Source organism: Psittacula echo (assembly GCF_963264785.1).
Source record: "Psittacula echo genome assembly, chromosome: 1".
Taxonomy (NCBI): Eukaryota; Metazoa; Chordata; class Aves; order Psittaciformes; family Psittacidae; genus Psittacula; species Psittacula echo.
In genome coordinates this window covers 86403745-86428657 of record NC_137735.1, presented here as the reverse complement: position 1 = coordinate 86428657, position 24913 = coordinate 86403745, and the positions used below count along the sequence as shown (strand labels likewise).

Genomic DNA, 24913 nt, shown 5'->3' with positions numbered 1-24913 from the left:
ATTTGGTCTAGGATTTAGCTTTAAAATGCGGTTTATTATTTCTTTGTAATCCCAAAGGACAGAAATACTTTCATCTTATAAATTCTTTAGGAGGTGTAAAAGTTCTGCAGAAAAAAAAAAAATCAAAATCACTGCATCTGTGGTAAAGCTTGCTTTGTGGCTTTCCATTTGTGCCAAAGGCTAGAGCCACAGTTCAGCTCCCGCCTGCTGAGTTTATGCTGGGAAGATGCCTGCCTGCAGGACTCTGCTCTCCAGTCACCTTGCTTTGAAGGCTAGCATACCCCCTAGCTTCCACTCCACTCTCCATTCCTGCCGTTTCATAATACACCTGTTTTCCCTGTGGCTGTTGCTATGCTTATGCATTTCTTCCTCCTTCCTCTGCTCTGTTCTGGGAGCAGCTGTGCCAGGCTGTAGGCAGACTGCCTCTTACCAGGGTGACCTTATTTGCCTGTGTGTCTGTGGGTTTGCAGAATTCCTGTTTGAGTGTCTCTTGTGCAACAGTGAAATTCTCATCTGGTCAGTGTACTGCTGCCTGCTCCTCCTCACTGAAGAGCGCCTTTTCTTCTCAAAGTGTCACACAGTCTATGGTGAGTCATCAACCTTTCTGACGGGGGGGCTGCAGTAATACTGTGGGCATTTGTTGTGCCTCTAGCTGAATTTCAGTGCTTTACACACAATCACAATTTCCAGTCAGGATGGATAAAGGACTGAAAATGAGTGCCTATCAATCAGACATGTTTGTGATGTCCAGCATAGCTTGAATTTCAACATAGCTTTGAACTGTCCTAGTGACAGTTAGGACAGTTCAAGGCATGCAGTCATTATAATAACCAGTTGTCGTGACTGACACTACCTGAGTTACTATTAAGTGTTTTGGTGAACATACTAAGAGTAGATATAGGAAGAAAGGCTAAATTCCTTCCGTTCTTCTGGACTTACCTCCAGCAGGGGAGACTGGGGCCTATTACCAGGGAGCTGAGTGAACACTCGGCAGTTTGAGCAGTTGTTTGTCAGTTGTTCAGAAGAATAATTGTTCAAATCTGCTTATTAAAACTTAATTTTGCTTCTATGCTGGGCTTTAGGGTGTTAAAAGCCCTCTCTGTGACTTCTCTTGAACATGTGCAGGCATTGAATCTCTGATGAGGAGTCTTCAAGATGTCCTGCAGCTGAACAATGTGGAGTTGCACAAACAAGGGCTCCTGCTCTTCACTGAAATCCTGAAGCGGTAAGGGAGTACCCCTGTCAGGCTTGCACCAGCAAAGTGTGGTGCCCCAAAATGGAGGCTGTGATCCTTTTGATTTTCAAGGTTTTCATTTGAGGCCAAATATCTACACCACCAGAGCCTTTGTGTTTAAAAGACATTGCTGAACAAACGCATCTCCCTTATTCTTGTGATGAAGGACCTGATGGTAGTTTCTGAACTTCCTGGCTTGTCCTCTCTGTGCATGCATCTGTGAGGATATCTGCCTTTTTCCTGCTACCTTACCAATCTGGGATGAAAGCTCTTTCAGCTGTAGACAGAGCAGAAAGGAAGGCCATATGCAAGGTCCAGTCATATGCAAGCAGGCCAGTTCCTGCTTAGTGCATCTCTGTGACAAAGCAAAGCGTGCAAGTTCCATGGCTTCTAGTCTTGTATCATCATCTGAGCTAAATTCAAACAGCAAAAACAAATTCTAGGCTGAAATATTAATGTCTTCTGTCACTTTTTTCCTCATGTTTTCTGCTAAGAAATAACATGCCCTAGCTTGTTTTTCTTATATGCTTCCTGTTCTTGCTTCTATGATCTTGTTCCTGTCCTGTCATGCTAGTGAAAGAGTCTTGGTTTTGCCACTTAGTTCCCCCAAGAGAGCCCTTGAGCTGAATTTTTGAAATGTCACAGTCAATTTTGTAGCAAGTGGCAGGGTAAAGAGAGGGAAAAGCAGCAGTGCTAGAACAGTGTGATGATGCCAGTGTGGGATCTGTCAAAAAGAGAAACCAGGATGTGGGAAACACTAATTACAGCATTTGTGCTTGTAAAACAAAGAGAACTCTCTGTGCAATTACTCTCATTTTCTAGCACACCCATTCTATCTCTCTGAGCTTTGCCTTAGAAATGATGTTTTATTTAAAGCTATCTCACAGAGGGGAAAGGGGTCTTATCCTGGAACCTTTTCCTTACAGCTGAGTTCCCTTGGGTAAACAAACCCTACACTCTGGTGTTGCCCAAACAGGACATGCTGCTCCCCTTCGCAGTATGTCGGGAATGGTGGGTAACTGCCCTTTGTCTCTCCCAGCACAACCAGTATGGCCAGCACAGTTTGGGACCCAAAGATGAGAGGTTGCAGGAAACTGCGAGAGTGCTGTCCTTCATGCTTTTCGCCCAGGCCCCAAAGACATCATAGTGCACCATATTGCAAGTGGGCTTGTGCCTCTTGAGTGAGTCAGCAAGACTCCTCCATCCCTTCCTCCCTGCATGAGTCAGTGAAGGCTTTTTTTCCTGATGTGTTTGACTTCAGAAGGTCAGCTACGGAAGAAAGGAACTACAAAGGATTAATAGAATTACACTGCAAGTGAAACAATTTGGAAGTTCAGTACATCATTTATGGCTTGGGCCAGAGGGTGCTCCTGGTGCTCGAGTTCCTTGCCTTGCCCACCTCACAGCTTTTTCTCACAGCAGAATGTGAGGTGATTGCCAAGCTGGGTTTCATCCCACTGAGTGACTAAAAAGAGTGATTCTGCCTCTGCTCACCTTTTACCTTGTAGCTGGGCTAGCAGTGTAATTCCTACTGAAGTTTCTTTTCCCCTCCCATGGAAGCATGTGCTATTTCTGGCTTGCTCTAGTCAAGTGTAGGATCATAGAATGGTTTGGGTTGGAAAGGACCTTAAGATCGTCCAGCTCCAACCCCCCTGCCATGAGCAGGGACACCTCACCCTAGACCAGGTTGCTCAAAGGCCCATCCAGCCTGGCCTCGAACACTGCCAGGGATGGAGCATTCACCACTTCTTTGGGCAACCTGTTCCAGTGCCTAACTACCCTCACAGTAAAGAACTTCTTCCTTATATCTAACCAGAACTTCCCCTATTTTAGTTTAAACCCATTACCCCTTGTTCTATTGCTACAGTCCCTAATGAAGAATCCCTCTTCAGTATCCTTGTAGGGCCCCTTCAGATACTGGAAGGCTGTGAAAACTGACTAACAGAGAATCCTTTTGCCTCCCAAGTTTTGCTCATTTCATGCCGTGCTGTTTTTCTTGCCTCACTTTGTAGATGCCCTCTGGCAGGCTGTTAGTGCCTCTTGTCTGCATGTAGCTGCCTGTCTTCCCCTGCCTTCCTGACTGTACCTGACTTGTCAAAATGAGCAGTCTGCCATTTGCACAGCTCTGTCCAGTAATGAGATTAATGGCTTGTCATCCCTCCATATTCTTGTGCTGAATGCTCAAAGGTGCTGGGCTGCAAGATGATCAGATGACCAAAATGCACACTATCAAGAATTGTCAAAACAGTTGGATTGTGTTTGTTTTCCTGATTACTTTTCAAGTTCATGAAAGTCCCTGTCCTGGCAACATTAGAAGTGCTGTGCGCCTGTGAGAGAAGCTATTCTCATGGCATTGGCCTTGTTCTAGGATGGTGGTGCTTGCTTGTTTACTCAGAAATATGGCTTGCCAAATGGACCTGCAAATGCCAGAGCAGATGGCCTCAGCATAAAGTCCTAGGCAGAGAGATCACTGTATTTTGCAAAGCCCATTTTTCTTGTTCTTTTGATGCCAGTGTTCGTTGGTGCAGTCAGTTATCCAGGCTGTAGGGTTTTTTCATCCTAGTAGTGCTCCAGGCCTGCTGAAGTTCACTCTTTGTGGCAAATCCTCCTCCTGCTCAAGTTCGAGACATCCTCCTTGAGAGCAGCTGGCTCTCAATACTTGAAAAGCATGGCTGGAACCACACAGCTGAGCTCTTCATTTTATGAAATTGAGGAGAGGACAGTACAGTTACTTAACTCTGACACTGTTCTCTTTGCTTACTCTGTTTCCTCTTTGCAGGCAACCAGTGGAAATCAAACTATTCACAAACCGAGGTGTATGTATAGAAGCCATTGATGTTTTGATGGAGACAGTGAACTGCCCAGTGCTGGAGGTGGCACTGGAGGCTGTGAAAGCTGTGGCAGCTTTCCTGAGGTAGGCAGGAAAGTATTTGTAGGCTTTTCTTCAGATAGATCCGTTAATACCATGTCGGTCTCTGCAACTCCCCTGTAGCTGTGTGGGTGAGTGCTCTGCAGTGGGACTTCTGGCTGAGGCAGGTGTGGGTACAGCACTGCTAGCTTCCCACCTGCCTCAAAAGGCTGCCAGGGCAATGGAGCTGGGGTAGGCAGCAAGTGACTGCAGCAAAAAGCTAGTGTCCCAGGCAGACCTGTATGGTGGTTGCTGCAGCTTTGTCACTCTGTGCCCCATCTGGACAGATAAGAGTAAGCATAAGTCTCTGTACAGTCATATGCTTCCTGACTGCAGTGGGAGTGGACAGTGAATGCAGTGAGGGTGTGTTTGGGTGCACATGTGGGGGAAGGCACTGGTCAGATATTGTGACCTTAGCATGCTGTGCTAGAGAGAAGTGACATTGACATATTATTATCAAAAGAGATGTTATTTCTGCTGATGTGGCCTTCCCAGGTGGAATTGTTCCCAGCAGGGAATGTGCATGTTGTCTTTCTGCTTGGTCAGGAAGGACCATCTGAGCTCCCCACCAGTCCCATATGAAGAGCTGCAGAAGCTGCTGGAGGCAGTGCTGAAGCGATGTGCTGACCTTTGCTCACCCCAGAGTAGCAAGAGGCATGCAGTAAGTCAAAACTTGTTGCTTGTTGGTAGGATCAAGCAGGACAGGGATGATCCTCCTACCTCATGTAGGAGTGTGGAAGCTGTATACGTGTTTCATCCCCTTTACCGTATGGCTATTGGGTTCTCTAGTGTTCTTTTTGATCCTCCTGCCTTAAGATGGTACCAATTTTTGTCTCTGAAGTAGCTGAAGATATATGCTGGTGAATGTTGTCTTTCTAAATCAGTGAAGATTAGTGGGGCATCTCTTGAGCATGCTGCTGTCTTTATGTGTCCAGTACTACAAAGTCATTCCTTTTCTTCAGGACTCTACCTTGTAGGCTGCATCAGTCAATCTGGGGTTTTTTTTGGCAATGAACATCTCTTGCGGTGCCTTCAGACCAAGAGGATCATTATATATGCACTGTGATCCCTCAGTATGGGAGCTGTTAGCCACTCTTTGAACTGCAATTCCTTTTCTGTTCCTGGAATACGTAGTTAAGGTGATGTGCTGCTGCAACTTGAGCATTTCTGTGGAGAGCCGCCATTGCAGATGGCTAGTGAAAAGACAAGGGCTGAGCCTCTTTGCTCTAGGCTTAGAGCCACATAGGTTTAGATTGCATGTCTGTAGTGGCAAGAGCATCTTGCTGGAGTATCAGAGTTCCACATGCCTGATGAACTATCTTTAGGCTCAAGTTCTGTTGTACCAGATGTCTTTCTTCTGTACTTGGAGAAGACAGAACTGCTTTCTGCCCATAGGTAGATGTTGGTCAGGCTGTTTGCACACACCCAATTCTTGATGCCCCATTCAGAATAAGGAGCTTCACAGGAAGGAAATTTAGGAAGATAGTAAGGATATCCAGACTGTCTTTAAAGGAAAAAAAAAAAGGGACTAAGGTATCTCATATCAAATGGAGAAGGAGTTCTGAATTGCCAGATACCAATGTGTAGCTCTGCTATCATCTGGTAGTATTCAAAGAAGACCACCACAACAGGTTAAGGCTTAAAGGCAGATTTTGAGTTCCAAGTGCTTCCCAGTTTGGGCAAATGATTAACTCTGATGCTGCAGTTGGCTTCTCGCTGAACTCAGTAGGATGCTGTGTGGGAACAAGAGCTAGTACATGCATAGCTGCTTACAAAGCTGAGCCAAATTACAGCACTAAGATTTCAGTGCTGTACAAGGAGAGGAACTGTTCAGTGTTGTCTGAAGAGTAATTGGAAGAAATAAAAATTCTTAAAAATACCAGGTTTTCCCAGAAGGGTTTGAAGCTCCATTAGCTGAGCTATTTATAACTCAGATTAGACTAAACCGTGGCAATACAGGCAGTAAAGACAGGGCAGTGCAGAACTAGTAGCTCTGTAACTCTATCCTCCCTATGAAGGGCACAGAACTTCTCTAACTCTGCTTTCCCAGAGGAAAACACAGTAGTGAAAAGCAGTTGTGTGAAATCTGTTGTTCCTCCTGCTGCAGGTATCAGAGAAAAAAAGCTGTTCTTTTCCCAACAGTGAACATAAGATTTTAAAGACTTCTCTCCTCTTACAGGGTGATCTGTTCTCAGCGTCTCAGAGTCACCCAGCAAACAGAAATCTCAGCAGAGTTTCTCAGAGACAGGGCCAGTTCTTGCTCAACACCCTGCAAAGTTTCAGAAATGCTTGCAGGTGAGGACAAGTCAGTGTAGGTGAGTGGTGTGTGTCCATGTCCATCCATTCTTCTGTCCTTGTAACCAAATGCCTCTGCCCACCCCCACCACTAAAATATCACAGGTGAGTTCGATGCATTGCACTTGTCAGTGAAACAACAGAAGGAGGAATATGTAGTGACAGTGAAAAATTTTGATACCTGTGTGTGTCTCCCAGTAAATTTCTCTGGGACATTTTATTCCCTGTTTATTTAATGTCTTTGGCCTTTGAGGAACTGCTTGAAAATTAGCCACTACTACTGACAGTGTAAAAACTGTTGGAAGGTGTGTGTGAAACCGTATTCCTGTGTCCTGGGGTATTCAGCCTCCCTGCCAGGGGGGATTAACCATTTAACAAATGTGTATCTGCTTCAGATGCTGGCTTTGGATTTGTTTATCTGTTAACTACGAATGGATTTATAGACACCAACATTTCCTGTGCTGTTGGATGAGAGCTATCTGTCAGCCTTAGCTGCACAGCAGACGGTGGTACATGAGTTTGTGTGTGAGTCTGTTGTTAGGGAAGTCTGGCCAACTTAGTTATTTTGCCTTCCATGGCTTGACTGAGATAATTCAGAAGCAGGTGGCCCTGTCTGCACTGACCCAGTGCCTTGGGGTAGCGTTAGAGGGCTCTTGGGTTCTGTCATGTCTTTTAGAACAGCGGAATTGTCCCCTGGCTGATTTTCTTGAGGTTTGCTGTATTGTGCTCCGGATACTCTGGCCTGGCTGAGAACCTTTAGTCTTGCCACACTAGGGCTTTCCACAGCAGATACTTTCTTCAGAGATGCTAACTCTTCCTTTCCCAGATTATACTGTTGTGCAACATTGCTGACTTCTAATAGCTTTGCTCAAGATGTAACTCTGCGATTGCCAGATTCCTATGTTGCCAACCCAATAAGTGTTTGTAGGGTCCTTAATGGTGAAAATTTTGATGGAGATGTAGTATCTCCTGACTTCCTTTACAAAGTGAGGAGGATTCCTCTTTCTGATGTCTGCTGTGTGTTTGTAGGTTAGCAGTGGAATTCCAGAGTGACTTCATGGCCCAGGAGAATGCTTTCACTGCCCCCAACTCTGAGAGCAAGGACACACTAAGCAACTTCTCTGAGTTCCTGTTGAGGATTTGTGACAGTCTCTGCATCCCCATGGTCATGGTAGGGTTTCTTTTGAATTTGATCTGCTCCTTGGATACCTGGAAAGATGCTTTCAAACATCAAGAATGGGTTGCACAAGTTGGTTTTGGGGGGAAGAGAGTAAACCAAAACCAGGTGTGGCATTGCCCACCTCTACAGAGCCAAATGTGGCATTACACAGTTCATGCAAAATGGGGGTGTATGGTCTCAGAGGGTGGAGAAATTCATAAAGCTTCCATGTAGATGGCAGTGTCTTTCTTCAGACTGTGCAATCCCCATAGCCTGCCTGCCATGCTATCTAATGCATGGCAGCTCTGGATGTTGCAGAAGATGAAGAGTGCCTGAAGTGTTGTTTTCCCTTTTTGCCTGTGTCCCAGAAAGCAGCGGCATTTTGCACCTGCACTTCCATTTTCCTGCTTCTTTCCAGAAGGTATTGATGAGGCTGCCCAGTCTACCCAGCACGGGCAGTACCTAGCACTGTGCCTCAGTAAGGCCAGGGACACAGTTTAAAAAGTGGAGAGTCACGTGTGCTTTAGTGCTCCATACAGATCTGTCACTAAGACACTTGGAGCAGAGATGTCAAAACAGTGGGACTCTGGTGGTGATTCCAAACGTTGAGTACCTTTTGCTTGTGCTTTGCCACAGGTTCAGGTATATGGACTCTTGCAGTTGTTTGGGAGCTTGGAAATGTTTTGGTTTGTATTTTCTTAACCAATCTTTTGAGAGGCAGCTCAGCTGCAGTGCAATTGCTGTTGTTCTCCCTGAAGGGAGGTGCATGTCTCGTTTGGCAAAGCTGGAGTCAGTTTGCTGCTTCTTGCTCATTGAACTTGGTTAAAAATTAATGGACTGTGAGAAAATTGTCCAGTGACCTTCTGCAAGAGTGAGTCGAGTTGTTCTGTTCTAAACAGTTTAGGTTCTGGACTCTGTAGAGAGCTTTAACACCTGTGTTTGCCACTACCCAATAAAATGCTGAAGCACAGGTATAGAGTGTTCCTGAAGTCAGCTGCACGTAAGCATATGTCCCGTGTTGTATGCCACGCTGGAGAATTAGCCATCTGAGCTGTGAAAGCAGTTGCTTCCAGGGCAATAGGGGCAGTAAGGGCCTAACTGTTTGCCAGATGGAATCAGGAAGAAGTTTCTTGTTTGATGTAATGTCTTGCAGAGTTAGCAGCATAGCTCATAACGTTGGCAGAGGGGAGTGTTAGTTGCTTTGAAGTGCTCATGTGTACATGCTGCCAGGCATTTTGGTAGAACTGTTACTCCATTTCTTTGGATTTAGAAATCTCACTTTCTGGGCAGGCAGAAAAGCTGCTGTTTTCAGTGTTTATTGCATACCATGCACCTGATCCATGCACACTTCCTTCCACAGAACTACCTGGAAAGGGCTGTCAGCCCATCAGTGATGGAGGTTTTCATCTCAGCACTTAATACCCTCTTTACAGTGGTGCCAAAGATGCAGAACAAGTTCTCCAAAAAGCTGGGTATGGGGGTAGTGTGGGATCATGTTCTCTGTGCTCTTAACTGATGGAACTTACTGCTACTGCATATTACTGAGGCAATGAGCTTAACAAGACTTCATGTGGAGGATTATATTACATGTTTATATGAGTAAGAATAGAGCACACAGTCATGTTCAGCAAGATGAAAAAGTTATTTGGTCTAGCAATGATGATGGGACAGATTTTATTTTAGATAAATAACTTGTGTCAGCTTCACCCATCCCTCTGGAATATTCAGAATTGGCTGTTCCTCTAGACAGGGATTATGCTGGAATTGGTAGGTTTTTACTATGTAGAAATCCTATTTACTCTGTGTATTCCTTACTCTTTGCACATCAGAGAACTAATGTAGAGAATTCCTCTATTCTAAACCTGGGAAGCTGTCAAATCTTCCCTTCTTCTCCTGAGAAAACAAATGAATCTCAGACACTCCCTTCCAAACCAAACTCGGAGTAGTTTGCTTTGGGAGAGGACACTGAGATGGCCTGCCTTGTTCACCAGGTTGGTGTGGAGATGTGTGGGGTTGGTTATGGGACCTGCCTACTTTTTTCCCTTATTGTACACATTCTGTGTCCCTTTGACATTTCTGTCTTGCTTTCTCTCTAGCATCTTCATCCTTCATCCGACTGACACTGGAGCTGAAGGCCAGATTTTGCTCTGTACAAAGGTATTGTGATGCATGCATTTTGAGGAAGTCAAACATTTCCAGATGGGAAAGCAGATCATGCCATATTTAATACACCTGATTTGGCAAGATGGAAGGCTGAAAGACTCAAGAGTGGTTATATCTTACTGCAAAATGTAAATGGCAACTGACAATGGAAAAGCTGGATGTGAGAGAAGGGAGAAGCAGTCAGATAGGGGGCAGGTGGATTCACAGAGTGTTGCGAGAATCCTGTGCTCTGTTGTGAGATGAGCAGGTAGAGATAAAGCAGCCTAGCTTTGGAGGAATCAGATAAGTGGGTGTTTTGCAAAGAAATAACAGTAGCATCAGTTTCATCTGAGCTCTGGCTTCCCAGGCACATATTACCACTATCATTGTTCCTTGTGGTGTGATATATAAGAAATGGGCGGGAGGAGGAAGACTTCAACAGCAGGCATTGCAGAGGGTCTTCTGTAGCAAAGGCTATGATTTCTAGGTTGAGGAGGACTTAGGGAGACTCTCTGTGGGTCAGCAAAGGTGTGTTACCCCCCTTTCCTATGACTGCACCTTATTAAAGAGTAAACAAAACACGCAGCACCCCTAGCCCAGGTTACCACTGTGAAACTTAGAGTGGGGATGTTTGTGCCTTTGAATGGTGTGTGTGGGAAGTGATCGAGGCCTCTGAATCCAGTAGTTTGGGGCACTAATGATGGTGTGTTAGAGTGCAAAGCTGATTCATTATGTCCTGTTCTGCAAGGAGATCATTGGAGACAGAAATAATGCCACAGAATCTCCTTCCTGGTGTTTGCCAGTGGAATCAGGTGTGGGAATCCACCCTCTTCTACAGCCCATTCTCTGCAGTGTTTGGGGTCCTGCCCTTGCAGGACTCCCTGTGTATAGCAGATGTGATGATTGTGAGAGTACCCCACTATATTCATGTTGTCCCAAGGTGTGTGAACATGTTCACTGCCATCACCATGCACATCTGCCACATCTGTGAGCTGACTGTCATTTGGGAATCACTCACTTTCTTGGAACCCCAGCTGGCTTCTGGAGTTTTGTTGTGATGGGGCAGGTGCTTGTATGTGATGATTCAGTAAACTGAGGTTCTAGCAGACAGCATGTGAGATTGGAAATATGAAGAAGATATTCCTGGCCTTCTGCACTGCATTTTTCTGCTCTTCTTCACAGTAATCCTGCCTTGAATCAGGCATGTTCCAGCTTCCTCTGCAGCTTGTGCTTGAGCCTTTACTCTGCCACAGAGAAAGAGAAAACATCTTCTCAGGAAGGCAAGTTTGGGGAAGGAGACAAATGGCTTTGTTTACTCTGAGGCCCTGACACCCTCTCTTTAGGCAATAGGTACAAAAAGAATTAAAATAAAAGGACAAAGAAGAAGGGAAGGGAGGACCCACATAAGCTCTATTTAGAAGTTGTGGGGTTTTTCCCCCCAGCTTTTTTTTTAAGCTGGTCCAACAAGGAGATAACACTCACAGAATGCATTCTCAAGAATTTGGAACCCTGCCTGTTTGCATGGTGACATTTATTAGCACAGCTGTGCATGGCTTAATTGAAACAATCTCATTTGCCACTTAGTCACCTATATCTGCAGATTTTTCCTCTGGCACACTCTGTAAAGGTTTCCTGTCTGTACTGTAACTTTCCATAATAGGGAAGTCCCAGATAAATGAGATGAAAATTTTCACATCACAAAAGCCACTTTTCCCACTGTGGCAGTGGTTGGTCACCATACAGGCAGCATCAGCAGAAAGCTGGGAACCTCAAACAGAAATGGCTTTTCATCCTCAAAGCCAGCTCCATGAAATCAGGTCTCACAACACCTCACGCCAGATCATAGGGGTGTGCTTGCTGTATGCAAGCTGTGGGGCAGGAGATTGGCTTTGATATTTCTTACATTAGGAGCTTCCCTAATTTAATATTCTTGAATTGGGGCAGGCAGATGCTTCCATCCCCTCTTCCACTCTGCTGTAAACATTTCTCATTGCTGCCTGCCTGCTCATAGTAGTTTTATTTCTAGAGCAAGACATTTCTGAGCTCCTGCAGAAGGGTCTGCCTCAATTAAACTACACCACTGCTGAAAGCCTTCTCCTCCTGGCTGAAACCCCTGAACCTTTCTCTTTGGATCAGGCTCTTTGCAGCCACCAACACTGCTTTATACTACTCTTATACTTTGCCTACACCCTTGAGGACAGGTGAGCCAAGAGTATACAGGGCACATGGTTTTGTGGCTATTATATACCATGTATTGGTGGGTGAGGCATGTCTAATGTTACTGTCTGCACTCCAATCTCCTTGAATGCAGGTTTGTCCCAGAAGCAGAATTATTTTTAGCCATAAGAAATTTCCTCCTATCAGCACAGGACCATGGAGACTGTCCCCCTCTATACATACTCAGAGCTGCACTTTACCTCCTTGCTGTCTGTCAGGACAAAAGCCAACCACTGGACTTGGTAAAAGATGATTTCATCCCTTCCTCTTGGATCCTTTTTGTGGAAACTAAGGTTTCTCCCCACTCCCACCAACCCTCTTGAGGAAAGTATTTTGACATAGGTGGTGAGCAGTGAGTGAGTGAAGAGCGTGCAGTGCATCTACACTCTGGAAAGTTAACTGTGAAAAGCCACCAGGGAATCTAGATTTGACTGAATAAACCTGTGTATGTGTGGGAAGTGTAAATGCGTTGGATAGGCTGTGAATTCACATATGGAATATAATAAATTTCATCGCTTCAGTCTCCTGAACACATCTACAGCCTCTGCAGAAGGCTTTCTAGTGTTCCCATATGGCTCTTTGCTGCTGCACAGCTTTGAGAAATGTATAAAGCCTACAAGTTTCTCAGCCTTTATGATGCAAATGGGCTTCACAAAATGATGTTTAACTGATATATTTGATTGTCTACTTAGAAGGCAGTGTGACTGTTTCTCATAGCACTCACATCACTTCAGCTTTTTTGATATTCAGTATCTAGTGATAATTCTGTTCTCTCTCCCCTTTTCTCTCCCACACATTTACCAGAGGTCGCTGTGTACCATAAGGAGGATCCTGGATAATCTTCCAGATCTAAGCTTGATCTACGTCCATTGTCCTCTCCTGCTGAAATTCTTCCTGCGCTACCCTGAACTTATGGGGAGATTTGGCCACCAAGTCCTCCAACTCTGGTTTTCCTGGGGAGACTGCAAGCAAACTGGGATTGAAGAAGATGGTTTTGACATGTCTGGTCAGCTGAACAGTGTTAACCCATTGCTTCCCATTCTGAAGAGCAATTCCAGCATTTTACTTATTTTACTGGTATGTAACTTTCACAAGGACAGGCTGCCATCCTGGCACTGTTTTAGGTGGCTTTTTGGTTTTTAAAGCTCTCAGTGGTGTCATAGAATCATAGAATGGTTTGGGTTGGAAATGACCTTAAGATCATCCAGTTCCAACCCCCTGCCATGGGCAGGGACACCTTCCACTAGACCAGGTTGGTCAAGGCCCTGTCCAACCTGGGACATGAGGCCAAGGATTCTGCTACAAGGGCCAATGAGTGTATACATTGACTTCCACGTCCCAGGGAAGCCTGATATGGAAAATGGGTCTTTCTCTGTTATCCATCCACTGTAACAGGAAGGGATCTTTTAAAGGTGGTTAGGAAGGGATCTGAAGAGTGCTCATGTATGCCATGAAAAACCTCATTCCTTTCTCTATCCAGATACACAGCTGGGTACTCCAGATCCTTCTGTGGCAGCCTTTCAAGAAGCTGTTTTGCTAATTTGGGAGAAATGGTTTACTACTGATAGATGAGAAGGATATGAGGAACAAAGAACTTTGAAAAAGCAGCATGGAGAGAGCAGGTCTTGAGGGCACGGCTTTCTGTTTGCTGGGGGTTTTAATATTGTTTGGTTTCAACTGGAGAGTCTTGTCAGAGATTTTTGCAGAGCTCCTGAGTTTCCAGGGCTGCAACAACACGTTTGATTGCTCTTTAAAGGTAAAATAAAAATCTTGGAGAAGGGAAAATTATTCAGTGCAGGGAAGAAAGGGGCCTTGAAGTAGCAGGGCTTGTGTGTTTGCTGGCATAATGAGCTCTGTTAACCTATGTAATCATGACAGAATCTAGGTGCTGATGGCTGCTTAGAGACCTCCCCTCACTCCCACCTCTCCCACCTGCCCTGTCACCCATTCCCATCAGTGGCCCCACAACTGTTCAGCCAGTCACACAGTAGATACTTGCTGACATTTCCACACGGGAACATGCGATTTGCCTGGAAGGACAAAAGCAAAGAGCTGTGATGTTTCTTCTCCAGCCTTTTAGAGAAATTAAAACTATATATCAGTGTGAATAGAAGCCCATGTCAGCAGACAGTGAAGAAACAAGGTTTGATTCTGAGTGGGCACCGATCAGGCATTACAGGCTGGCACGTATTTGTTACCATCAAAGAGGCAGTGAAGTACATTTTAATATCCCAGCTTACTGAAATGACTGACAGGAGGGTACCTGTGTGAGGCAATTCTTTTACAGTGAGGGTGATATTGGACAGTAGGTAGCAACATCCAGGCATTTGATAACCATTGCAGAGCATTAGCCAAAATGATCAGTGAGCTCACATATCAAATTCAGGAGGAGAAGTGTCCATGGGACTTGCCTTTGGCAGTAGTTCTGGAACTTAGCACTCCATAATGTGGTGTATACATCCCAGGTCTATCAATAAACAAAAGAGAAACAGTGGCTCCTTCTCTGAGTGGTACAGTATTCCTGCTTCCCTTTGCGTGTACTGCTGTGTGCTCTTGCAGAAATAAATTAATTTAGCTCTGTCCTGGTCGTTAAAGTGAGTTGTAATAAATCACAGGCTTTGACACTTCACCTTTCAGTTGGAGAAGAGCATAATCAATATGAATTTAGATGGGCTAATAAAACAGTGCAATATCCTGGGATAAATATGCTGTCAGATGTAAAGAAAACTTAGGAATTGAATAACCTCAGCCTGAGAATGCTCTAGTAAAATGGAAAGGCCTCTGTATGGTACAGTGAAACAAAAATGAATGTCCTTCCAGGGATGATTTATTTGCTCATCTGCTTTTAAGAATTGTCTGGACTAGATCGAACAGATGGTTAGTGGCTTCATCTGAGACCTTGAGCTCCTGAGTAGGAAGGAAGATGTCAACACAGTGATGCATTTACCAGGACCGGGAAGGCTGTGGCCCTTGGTTAGTGCCATTTTGTGCTGTGAGTGTTCATCTGGGGGTGAATGTGATCATGATCACACACTGTCCCACTTGTCTTCGCCATGCTTCAGATCTGAGCTGCTCTCTCGGAGAATGGAAATAGGCTAACTGGCTTTAGATTACATTCCTGAATTCATATGGAGCAGATCTATGTCAGTGGAGCGGATTGTGCAGACAGTTCCCTGCCCTGTATTCCTGAAGGTCTCAGATACGAGCAGGAATCAAGCTAAGAACTAGATACTTTTTTCTGACACAAGCAGCCTGTTCTTACCTTAACTGCTTTCTTTGCGTATGGGGTCCCGCAGCCATTCCCTCTCCATTATCCCAGTCAGGATTCCTGACTACTATGTGATAGGGAAGGCAGCAGGCTGTCCTGTCAGGCTGTAGGCTTCCTTACTGAGACCAGTTTTCTGTTTACCTCTTTCAGCTGTACCATTTGCAATGCAGTAGGTGGGACTACTGGAGGAGGAGAGCCAAGGTGGTGCTGACATAATACATGTTGAGATGATCATATTGTGTCAGCACTACCAAGCATTTTCTGCCTGATCTTTATGGAACTGCATCTGTACATGCTGTGCAAGTGAATTTAATGTTAAACACCTTAACAACAAAGGTGTGCTCAAGTTAAGGCTAACAGCTGTAGGGTTCAGCTCAAAGGCTCCAGACAGAGCTCTGTAGCCAAGAAGCAGGCTCATGGGCTGAATGCTGTGTGCATGAGTCTCATTTTCTGAGATTCAGTGATTGCTTGTATGGTTCCTGTATGTTTCATGCAGTTCAGCTGTTATGTTGCTAATGTGGATACAAGGCTGCCAGCCTTTTGAAAGTAAGTAGCTATGGACTGACTCATAAGTTTGATTTTAGGTATGCTTCTTTTATATGCAACCTTAGTTTTCCAAACAACAAGGAAAGCAGAAGTGCCAGAAGATCTGTGCTTTTGGAAATAGGGCCTTGGCTTTAGGATCCCATGTGTCTAAAACCTTGCCCTTAAATGTACGTTGCTCAAACATTTGTGTGCTAGGTGGGGGGTTACGTAGCCACATGCATTCTTTAAACAGGATATTACTCAGAGGTGCCTATCAGATGAGAGTCTGTCTGCTTTATTCAGTTCTCTAATCAGGACATACTTCATCTGAACAGTACTTTATTAGTCTGTTTCTCAAGGCACCAGATTAGCATAATGGTATTAAATAGCAGTGACTTCTGCCGAATCAGGGCAGAAAGGTAATGTGTGTGCTTCTTCCCTTGCAGGACCTGGTCTGCTCAAGCTCTGTGGAGGTAGCTTGGAAGGTGTTGATGACTCTAAAGATCTTCCTGGAAAGCGATGACCATGTCCTTGTTTGTGACCTCCTCCGGAGTCAGTTCCTACAGATTCTGCAGCAGGTGCTGGTACAGAGCAACTCAGCATCCTTACAAGGTGACTGCCCTCTGTGACTTGGTTGTGCTTTAAGGTCAACTAGCAGGGTTGATGGCTGAAGGGATGCACTCTGGGACAAAGAGTTTTTGAAGTGCTGATATAACTTCTGCATGTATCTGCGTGAGGAAATTTATGGACAGGACTGCACTGATATAGTTTCCTTTTCAAGAGATCCTTACTTTGAATTGAGAAAGTATTTTTCTAATTCAGGTTATTCCGGCTTCAAACTGTGGTTGTTAAACCAAGGCCAGGTTCTCTTATACTGCCTTAAGTGTTCAAGTGGAGAGCTGTTGTCGTGGTTTAAGCCCTGGCTGTAAATTAGAACCATGCAGTCTACTTCCCCCCCCCCCCACTCCCCAGAGGGATGGGGAGGAGAACTGAAAGAATGTAACTCCCACGGGTTGAGATAAAAACAGTCCAGTAACTCAGGTATAACACAAATCACTACTGCTACCACCAATAGTAATAATGATAAGAGAAATAACAAGGGAAGAAAATATGATACCGCTCGCCGGAAAAGAGCCCGACCGAAAAGAGGACGTGCCCTTCCGGGTAGCTCCCAGTTACATCCCCAGGCATGACGTGCTGTGGTATGGAATACCTCTTTGGCTAGTTTGGGTCAGGCGTCCTGTCCCTGCTTCCTCCCGGCCCCTCCTCCTCCCTGGCAGAGCATGAGACTCACAAAGTCCTTGGTCAGTCTAAACATCAGTGTTATCAGCTGTTCCCAGGCCAAAAGTCAGAAACACAGTGCTGCAACAGCTACTAAGAAGGAGAAAAACTGACTGCTACTGCTGAACCCAGGACAGCTGTGCTGGTCAATCTTCCAGCTTGAGTGGGGACTCAACTAGTGCCTGAAAGACATCCTCCTTTTTGCTTCTTCTCTATGCAAAACAGCTTGGTGTGCCTGAGTACACTAAGGGAACAGAGATTGTGTGAATCATTCATGATATTGATCCCCAAACCGGAACTGTGGCATCAGCAGATCCCATAATTCTGTTCAATTTCTCAAAGAGAGCAGGGTTGTGACTGGGGGAAATCATAGAATCATAGAATAGTTAGGGTTGGAAAGGACCTTAAGATCATCTAGTTCCAACCCCCCTGCCATGGGCAGGGACACCTCACACTAAACCATGTCACCCAAGGCCTCATCCAACCTGGCCTTGAACACCGCCAAGGATGGAACATTCACAACCTCCCTGGGCAACCCATTCCAGTGCCTCACCACCCTCACAGGAAAGAACTTCTTCCTTATATCCAATTTAAACTTCCCCTGTTTAAGTTTGAACCCATTACCCCTTGTCCTGTCACTACAGTCCCTGATGAAGAGTCCCTCCCCAGTATCCTTGTAGGCCCCCTTCAGATACTGGAGGGCTGCTATGAGGTCTCCAGGCAGCCTTCTCTTCTCCAGGCTGAACAGCCCCAACTTTCTCAGCCTGTCTCCATACGGGAGGTGCTCCAGTCCCCTGATCATCCTCGTGGCCCTCCTCTGGACTTGTTCCAACAGTTCCATGTCCTTCTTATGTTGAGGACACCAGAACTGCACACAATACTCCAAGTGAGGTCTCACGAGAGCAGAGTAGAGGGGCAGGATCACCTCCTTCGACCTGCTGGTCATGCTCCTTTTGATGCAGCCCAGGATACGGTTGGCTTTCTGGGCTGCGAGCGCACACTGCAGCCGGCTCATGTTCATTTTCTCATTGACCAACACCCCCAAGTCCTTCTCTGCAGGGCTGCTCTGAATCTCTTCTCTGCCCAACCTGTAGCTGTGCCTGGGATTGCTCCAACCCAGGTGTAGGACCTTGCACTTGGCATGGTTCAACTTCATAAGGTTGGCATCAGCCTACCTCACAAACGTGTCGAGGTCCCTCTGGATGGCATCCCTTCCCTCTGGCGTATCAACCGAACCACACAGCTTGGTGTCATCGGCAAACTTGCTGAGGGCGCACTCAATCCCACTGTCCATGTCACCGACAAAGATGTTGAACAAGACCGGCCCCAACACCGATCCCTGAGGGACACCACTCGTTACTGGTCTCCAGCTCTGCATTGAGCCATTGACCACAACTCTTTGAGTGCCACCATCCAGCCAGTTCTTTATCCACCGAGTGGTCCACCCATCCAATTGATGTCTCTCCAATTTAGAGACAAGGATGTCATGTGGGACAGTGTCGAACGCTTTGCACAAGTCCAGGTAGATGACGTCAACTGCTCTGCCCTGTCCATCAGTTCCGTAGCCCCATCATAGAAGGCCACCAAATTGGTCAGGCAGGATTTCCCCTTAGTGAAGCCATGCTGGCTGTCACCAAACACCTTGCTGTTTTTCATGTGCCTTAGCATGTCTTCCAGGAGAATCTGCTCCAAGAGTTTGCCAGGCACAGAGGTGAGACTGACTGGTCTGTAATTCCCTGGGTCATCCATTTTTCCCTTCTTAAAAATGGGGGTTATATTTCCCTTTTTCCAGTCATTGGGAACTTCACCTGACTGCCATGATTTTTCAAATATGATGGCCAGTGGCTTAGCAGCTTCATTTGCCAGCCTCTTCAGGACCTGCGGATGGATTTCATCAGGTCCCATGGACTTGTGTACGTTTAGGTTTTTAAGATGGTCTCGAACCAGATCCTCTCCTGCAGTGGGCCTAAGGTCTTCATTCTCACAGTCCCTGTGTTCGCCTTCCAAGACTTGGGTGGTGCGGTCAGAGATTTTGCCAGTGAAGACCGAGGCAAAGAAGTCATTAAGAACCTCAGCCTTCTCCAAATCCAGGGTAGCCAGTTCTCCTGATATCTTCCGAAGAGGGCCTACGTTGTCCCTAGTCTGCCTTTTACTCACTACGTACCTATAGAATCCCTTCCTATTATCCTTAACATCCCTAGCCAAGTTCAATTCTAACTGGGCCTTAGCCTTCCTCACCTGGTCCCTAGCTTCCCGGACAGCATCCCTGTATTCTTCCCAGGCCGCCTGTCCCTGCTTCCACCTTCTATAAGCCTCTTTTTTCCTTTGAATTTTCCTGAGCAGCTCCTTATCCATCCAAGGAGGTCTCCTGGCCCTCCTGCTGCACTTCCTTCTAAGTTGGGATGCAACACTCCTGAGCTTGGAGCAGGTGATCCTTGAATAACAACCGAGAGTCTTGAGCCCCCCGCCCTCTAGGGCTGTAAATCCCCTGTTTTCGCTACTAGGCCTGGCTGTGGAGCTGGGACTGTTGTCCCATTGTGAAAGGTGCTGTGCAAAGCACCTTGTGAGCTTGAACTGCAACAAGGAGCAGTGCTAGGGTGTCCTTGACTCTCTTAAGATAGGGGCCCAGAACACCTTTTACTTGTTCCTGAGGCAGGCACAGACACTTCTAACAGCTCTGCTCTGTTTGGGGTGTTTTGTCATGCAGCAGTTGGGATGGAAGCAGTAAGAGGGAAAGTGGTTTTGCCTTACAACATCAGTAGGCTGGGGAAGAGGGTGGGATTTAAAGCAAGAGCATGGTGGAGCTTGAGGTTACAGGGTTATGGATAAAGAAGGCCATACTGGCGTTTTTGGTATTTTGCACATTTGGACACTTGTGGTGTCCTTTTGTCTCTGATCACGGGGTGCCAGGGGTTGTGGGGAGGCAGATTGTCTGTTTCCTATTGTGGAAGTCAGACCTATTCCTGCAAACAGCTGGTGGTGGGGAGAGGACACTGGGCTACAGGAGCTTCTGCAAGTTTAGAGTTCACTGCCAAACTAAGCTGTCTGCACCCTTCTTAGCTAACAGGAACCTGCCTGTTTTGCTGAGCCTTCTTTTCCTGGTGCAGCTGCGAAGCAAGGGTGTGAGGGAGCTGGACAGCACAGACTTCAAGCTGCTTCACCAGGGTGAGTCTGTGCATCCATCTTCTCCCAGAGGTGCTTGATCTGTGTTTGTTCATTGTTCCATAAGATGATATGGGGCTGGCCCTTTGTCCTTTGACAGCAAAGCGTACCTTATGTTACAGTTATGGTTGCTTTGAAATACTTTCATAGCCAGAGCATTGTAAAGAGCCCTGGTCACCAGTTCAGTCAACAAAACCCAGGTTCTCTTCCTCTTGCTTTTACAATACATTTGTGGTCTGGATCCTCTCAAGGTGGCAAAAGCATTCCCCTGGCCATGACATGATTTCAGATTTTGTGACTGTTGTTGATTTGGCGCATGACAGTATTGCTGATGTGCTTCCTGAATTATCCCTCTGTATCCACACTTGGCTAACATGCTCTTGTGGGGTTCAGGCAGGCCACAGGGGTCTCCTTTGAACCTGGGCTTGCCCTGGAGTTCGAGTCCAAAGTATATGGGTCTCAACCAGCTGCAGGACTTGCCCACTCCACGCCAGAGACCTAGAAGTGCAAGTTGTGTTTGTTTCTTCACCATACCATGACCTGCTGTCTTGTCTAGTGATCCTCACTTGGTAACTTCTCCCTTCGTATTTGCCTATTGGAGGTTCATGTAGGCTGCGAAAAAAGAATAGATACCAGGAGGAAGTTCAGCTGATCCATCCTCTCATCCCTTCCCTGCTCTGACAAATTGATCTCTCCAGCAGGCTTTGAAGGACTATCCCCTTCAATTTAAAATGTTCTGTGTCTTGGGGCTGCTTGTGTTGACCTTGTAAAGGAGCAGTGTTCTTCAGACATTCATTAGCCAAGGAAACTGGGGATGTGGAAGAGCCATGTCCTGTTTTTACCTGCTTTTTTAGCTGCTGTGATTTCAGAGAGCTAAGCTGCTCCCAGGAGTCACAAACTCCTTTTGCTCTTGCTTTCTGCTCCGTATTCTATAGCATGACTTTCTCTCTGCCCAAGCCACCCCCTTCCAGCCCTGCTTAGCTCCCCAGGCTGTGTTCTTCAGGGGTAGGTGTGCAGGGCACTCTTCTCTGATGATGCCTATGTGCAACCAGCTTGTAGATGGAGGGGGTGTGGGGAGGTGTGTTGATATGTGGGTTTTGAGAACTGCTTACTCAGACTTTAAGCCCCTCAGAAGAACTCCTGTGACAGTTTTGCTGAGCCCTGCAGCCCTGGCTTTCCTTCCCAAACTCGTGCTAAATATTGTTCCTAAGTGTTTGGTGCTTAAAACAAACAGAGTGCGTTTATTCCTAGTGTGAGCAGGGATAGTAAGAATGGAGGAGCACAGCTTTCTGTCCCAGTGCCCATTCCCCAGTCTGGTCACCATGTGAGAGGCACATGGCTGTTTATGGTTGACCTAATATTAGGATCAAACTCACTCTGTGGGAACAGGTAACCTACAGTCTATTGCTCTTGGATTCATTACGGCCCAATATGATATATGCCCTTTAATATACCCTTTTCTATTCCTCCCTCCCCATTGTCATCCTCCACTGCAGCATCCAGTCTAAAGCAAACACTCTAAGGCAGATGCCAGTCGCTTTGTCTGTACCATGCTCTGGTTATTTTCACTTTGGGTTTTGTGGCTCTTTTACTGACTATTTTCTTGTGCTGAAGTGCCCTGTTATGTTGGTGTCCGTGTTATGCACATTCTTTTGTTTGCAGTCAGTAATCTCTGTGGGAAATGCAGCCCAAGGGACACTGACCTCCTGCAGCCATCCTTGAACTTTCTGTACTGCAGCCTTCATCAGACAACACCTGGTAGTCAACAGAGAGGTGAGGCAAGATGGTATTGATTGCTAAATTAATCTTAGCGAGGTTGTAGCTGGGCAATCAGACACTGTGTTCTAACCGTCTCAAGAGGTGAGGTGGATTCTTCCCTTTCCAGACACAGCATTAAAGCTAATAAAGACCATTTTGTATTTGGGATGAAGGTTTTTAGCTTGAGGGGTTTGGTTTGGTTTGGTTTTTGCTGCCTTCTGATGATTCAGGAATTGGCTGCTGAGAGACAGAAGCACTGTATTTTTCTTATTCATAAAACACAGCAGTGGGGCTTTGGTGACTTGTTTGAAATGTCCTGGTATTGCCATGATTCAAAAAACTTAACAATAGTAGAGAACAGCTCTAACCAACCTTCCAGCTGTGTTAACTGAAGGCTGGTCGTTTTATTAGGTGGCTGAACAGTCGCTTGTGCTGTGGGAAATGAACACCAGTGTAGCTGGACAGCCTTACTCTGAGGAGCTGAGGCTGCCTTGCTGCAGCAGGGGTGTGCTCTGCCTGCTCAGCCCTTCTCCTCTGCTTGTCAAGCTGGTTTAACCTGTGCCATCCCCTCAGCTGCTCTGATTATTTCTCTCCCATGCAGCAGTGGCTGTGCTGCTCTCCAACGTGCCCTTGTTGGAGCTGCTGCAGAAGGTTTTGGAATGCACCTGGTTGCGGTCCCCTCCCTCCGAACCTGCTGCTTACCTCTCACCTGAGGATGCCTTGCTGTGCTCTGGGTGGCTGCTAGTTGCATCCCTCCTACTTTCTCAGCATCGCTACAATACTGAGGTTAGCACCACTCCAGTGCTCAGATCCAGGGAATGGCTAAGCCTTAAAACCTTAATTTAAAGAAATCTTCATTACCAGAGGAAGGTGATTTGCTTCGGCCTGGAATCTGCTTGCCTTGGTTGCTCTTTTGGTTTTGTCCACAAGTTATTCCCTGCTGCACTTCTCCAGCATGGAAGCCAGCATGTTGCTGAAGGCTGAGACACAAATCACTGGAGAGTTAGAGGGAGGCAGGAATCCTGGGGGAAAAAGTGCATACCCAGCCCTCCTGATCCAAATCACTTTACTCTTCAGGACAGAGCAAAATACATGTTAAAACCTTTCTGAAGGGAAGCCTGGGGGTGGGAGACACAGTTCCCATGTTGTAAACTACTTCTCTGATACTGAAATGAACAAAAATGGAACAATCACAATCCAAACCTATTATTGGCAAGTAAGTGTTTAATATTAGCAAGCTGTTACAAATGTGGGGAGCTGTCATTGTATTAGAGGCTTTGCAGTCCCTCAAGAGAGCTGAGCTAAGCTGGAGTTGTCAGCTGATACTGGAATTACAGCTTTAAGGGAAGCACTTTCTTGTGCCAGCACAAGGGGAAAATGTTTACTTTTGAAGTATCTACCCAGGCCTCTGTCCCTCTTGGTGACTGGCTGTGTGGCTAAGGTACAGTTGTGTTTGGTTATGGCTGTTCCTACTGCTCCTTGTGCTTGGTAGCTATGTGCAGGGAGTAGTGAGAGTGAGACAGGCAAACAAACTGCACTGTGGTTTGGAAGCTGTTCGGAGCTGGCAGCTAGTGGTGAGTGAAACTTCAGGGCCCACTGACGTAACTCTCACTTCTGGGTCAGACTTCTGAAACCCTGAAGCTGTTCCCTTGTTTTAGAGTGGTCATCATGGGGTAGCATCTAAGGAGTGAATGTATCTGTACTGGAGTTTTTCGCCTGGTCCAAACCAGCACCATTTTTTCTCTTCTCTTTCATTCTTGTCTAGGTTCACCAGACACTCTCTCTAGACCTAACAAAAGTCCTGAATGAAGTCATCTTCAGGAATAAGAAGCCAATCCTGCTGTTAGGTATTTTTCACGTGTTACAGGGATTTGACTGGAAGCAGTTGCTAGTACCATATTGCAACAAGGGAGAACTGGTGACTATAAATTGGATGGTGGAGGTGCTGGTGGGAATCTGGAAGTTTTGGTCCATTTAGCTGTGGCAGTCTGTAGCTGGTGGTGAGAAAGGGCAAAAGTCTGGAGTTCTAAGTTTGGCCCAATCTTCCTTGGAGGTTGGTAATGACATCTGGAACCAAGCGTGAACTGGAATGGAGTCTTACAGGGAGGAGAAGAACAAAGGGTTGCCATTCTTGTCTGCAGCTGCCAGCAGCTGCTGGGCAACTCTGGTGGGCATTAAGCCCAAATTTTTGCTCTTTACCCTCTCCCATGCTATTGCACAGGCACCAACACACAGGGTAGGGTAGAGGAAAACACTGACACAAACTCCCTGTCTAGTGAGCATCATGCAGTTCCTGAGAGCTGTTCTGCGACAGAACTCCTCCTCCTCCCTGCTGGTGATCATTGGTCAAAGCACAGCCCAGGCTGCTACACAACCACAGCCACCATCGCTGCAGGATGCTGCCTTGCACCCCCTCATCCCACAGCAGGTCTTCGCGCTTGTTGCCAGTCTGCAGAACCTTCTGGTGCATGTCCAGTTGAAGGTATATAACACACGACTTTTGGAACAACACCACTATTGGGCTTCAAGCAGGTACACTAACCTGAGGAGAAACCACCCTGTTGCAGAACCTAAGGGGCTGCCTGTTCGGGTTTCTTTTTTCCCCTTTTGTTTGCATTTTCCACCCCTTACAGATATGCGATGAGGAGGAGGGAAAATGTTCTTGCTGCAGCATGGTGCAGTGAGAAAGAAGGTAAATCAAGCTATGCAGTACTCCCTGCTGCTGAACCGGATAGCTGAAATTCTGTGTACTAATGATCTCTGTTTTCCCATCTCCTGCTCTGCAGGGATGCCACATCCACAGGGACAGAGGTGGGGAAAGTGTAACAAATCCCAGTCCCTCCCCCACTCCCCTGGCAAACTGCTTTTTGGAGTAGTACATCAGTGTGCATGTAACTTGCTCAAGTGATGTTGGGCTCCAGGGGCAGTACATCAGTTTACATTTAACTGTCTCAAGTGATGTTG

General features: G+C 46.2%; 1 protein-coding gene across 1 annotated transcript in view; it reads left to right on the top strand.

Annotated features, from left to right (window-relative positions):
* The window catches only part of MEI1 (meiotic double-stranded break formation protein 1), a gene marked incomplete at its 5' end in the record, with an annotated part of 46433 nt that overhangs the window by 8688 nt on the left and 12832 nt on the right, over nt 1–24913 (top strand). The window contains 18 exons of the mRNA XM_080624287.1: nt 471–587; nt 1126–1225; nt 4014–4148; nt 4689–4803; nt 6322–6437; nt 7467–7608; nt 8957–9068; nt 9693–9753; nt 10921–11018; nt 11765–11939; nt 12050–12197; nt 12760–13032; nt 16195–16360; nt 20090–20194; nt 21854–21964; nt 22551–22735; nt 23715–23796; nt 24226–24431. Of these exons, the coding sequence (XP_080480413.1) occupies nt 471–587; nt 1126–1225; nt 4014–4148; nt 4689–4803; nt 6322–6437; nt 7467–7608; nt 8957–9068; nt 9693–9753; nt 10921–11018; nt 11765–11939; nt 12050–12197; nt 12760–13032; nt 16195–16360; nt 20090–20194; nt 21854–21964; nt 22551–22735; nt 23715–23796; nt 24226–24431 (2447 nt within the window). The remainder of the gene's footprint in view (nt 1–470; nt 588–1125; nt 1226–4013; nt 4149–4688; nt 4804–6321; nt 6438–7466; nt 7609–8956; nt 9069–9692; nt 9754–10920; nt 11019–11764; nt 11940–12049; nt 12198–12759; nt 13033–16194; nt 16361–20089; nt 20195–21853; nt 21965–22550; nt 22736–23714; nt 23797–24225; nt 24432–24913) is intronic.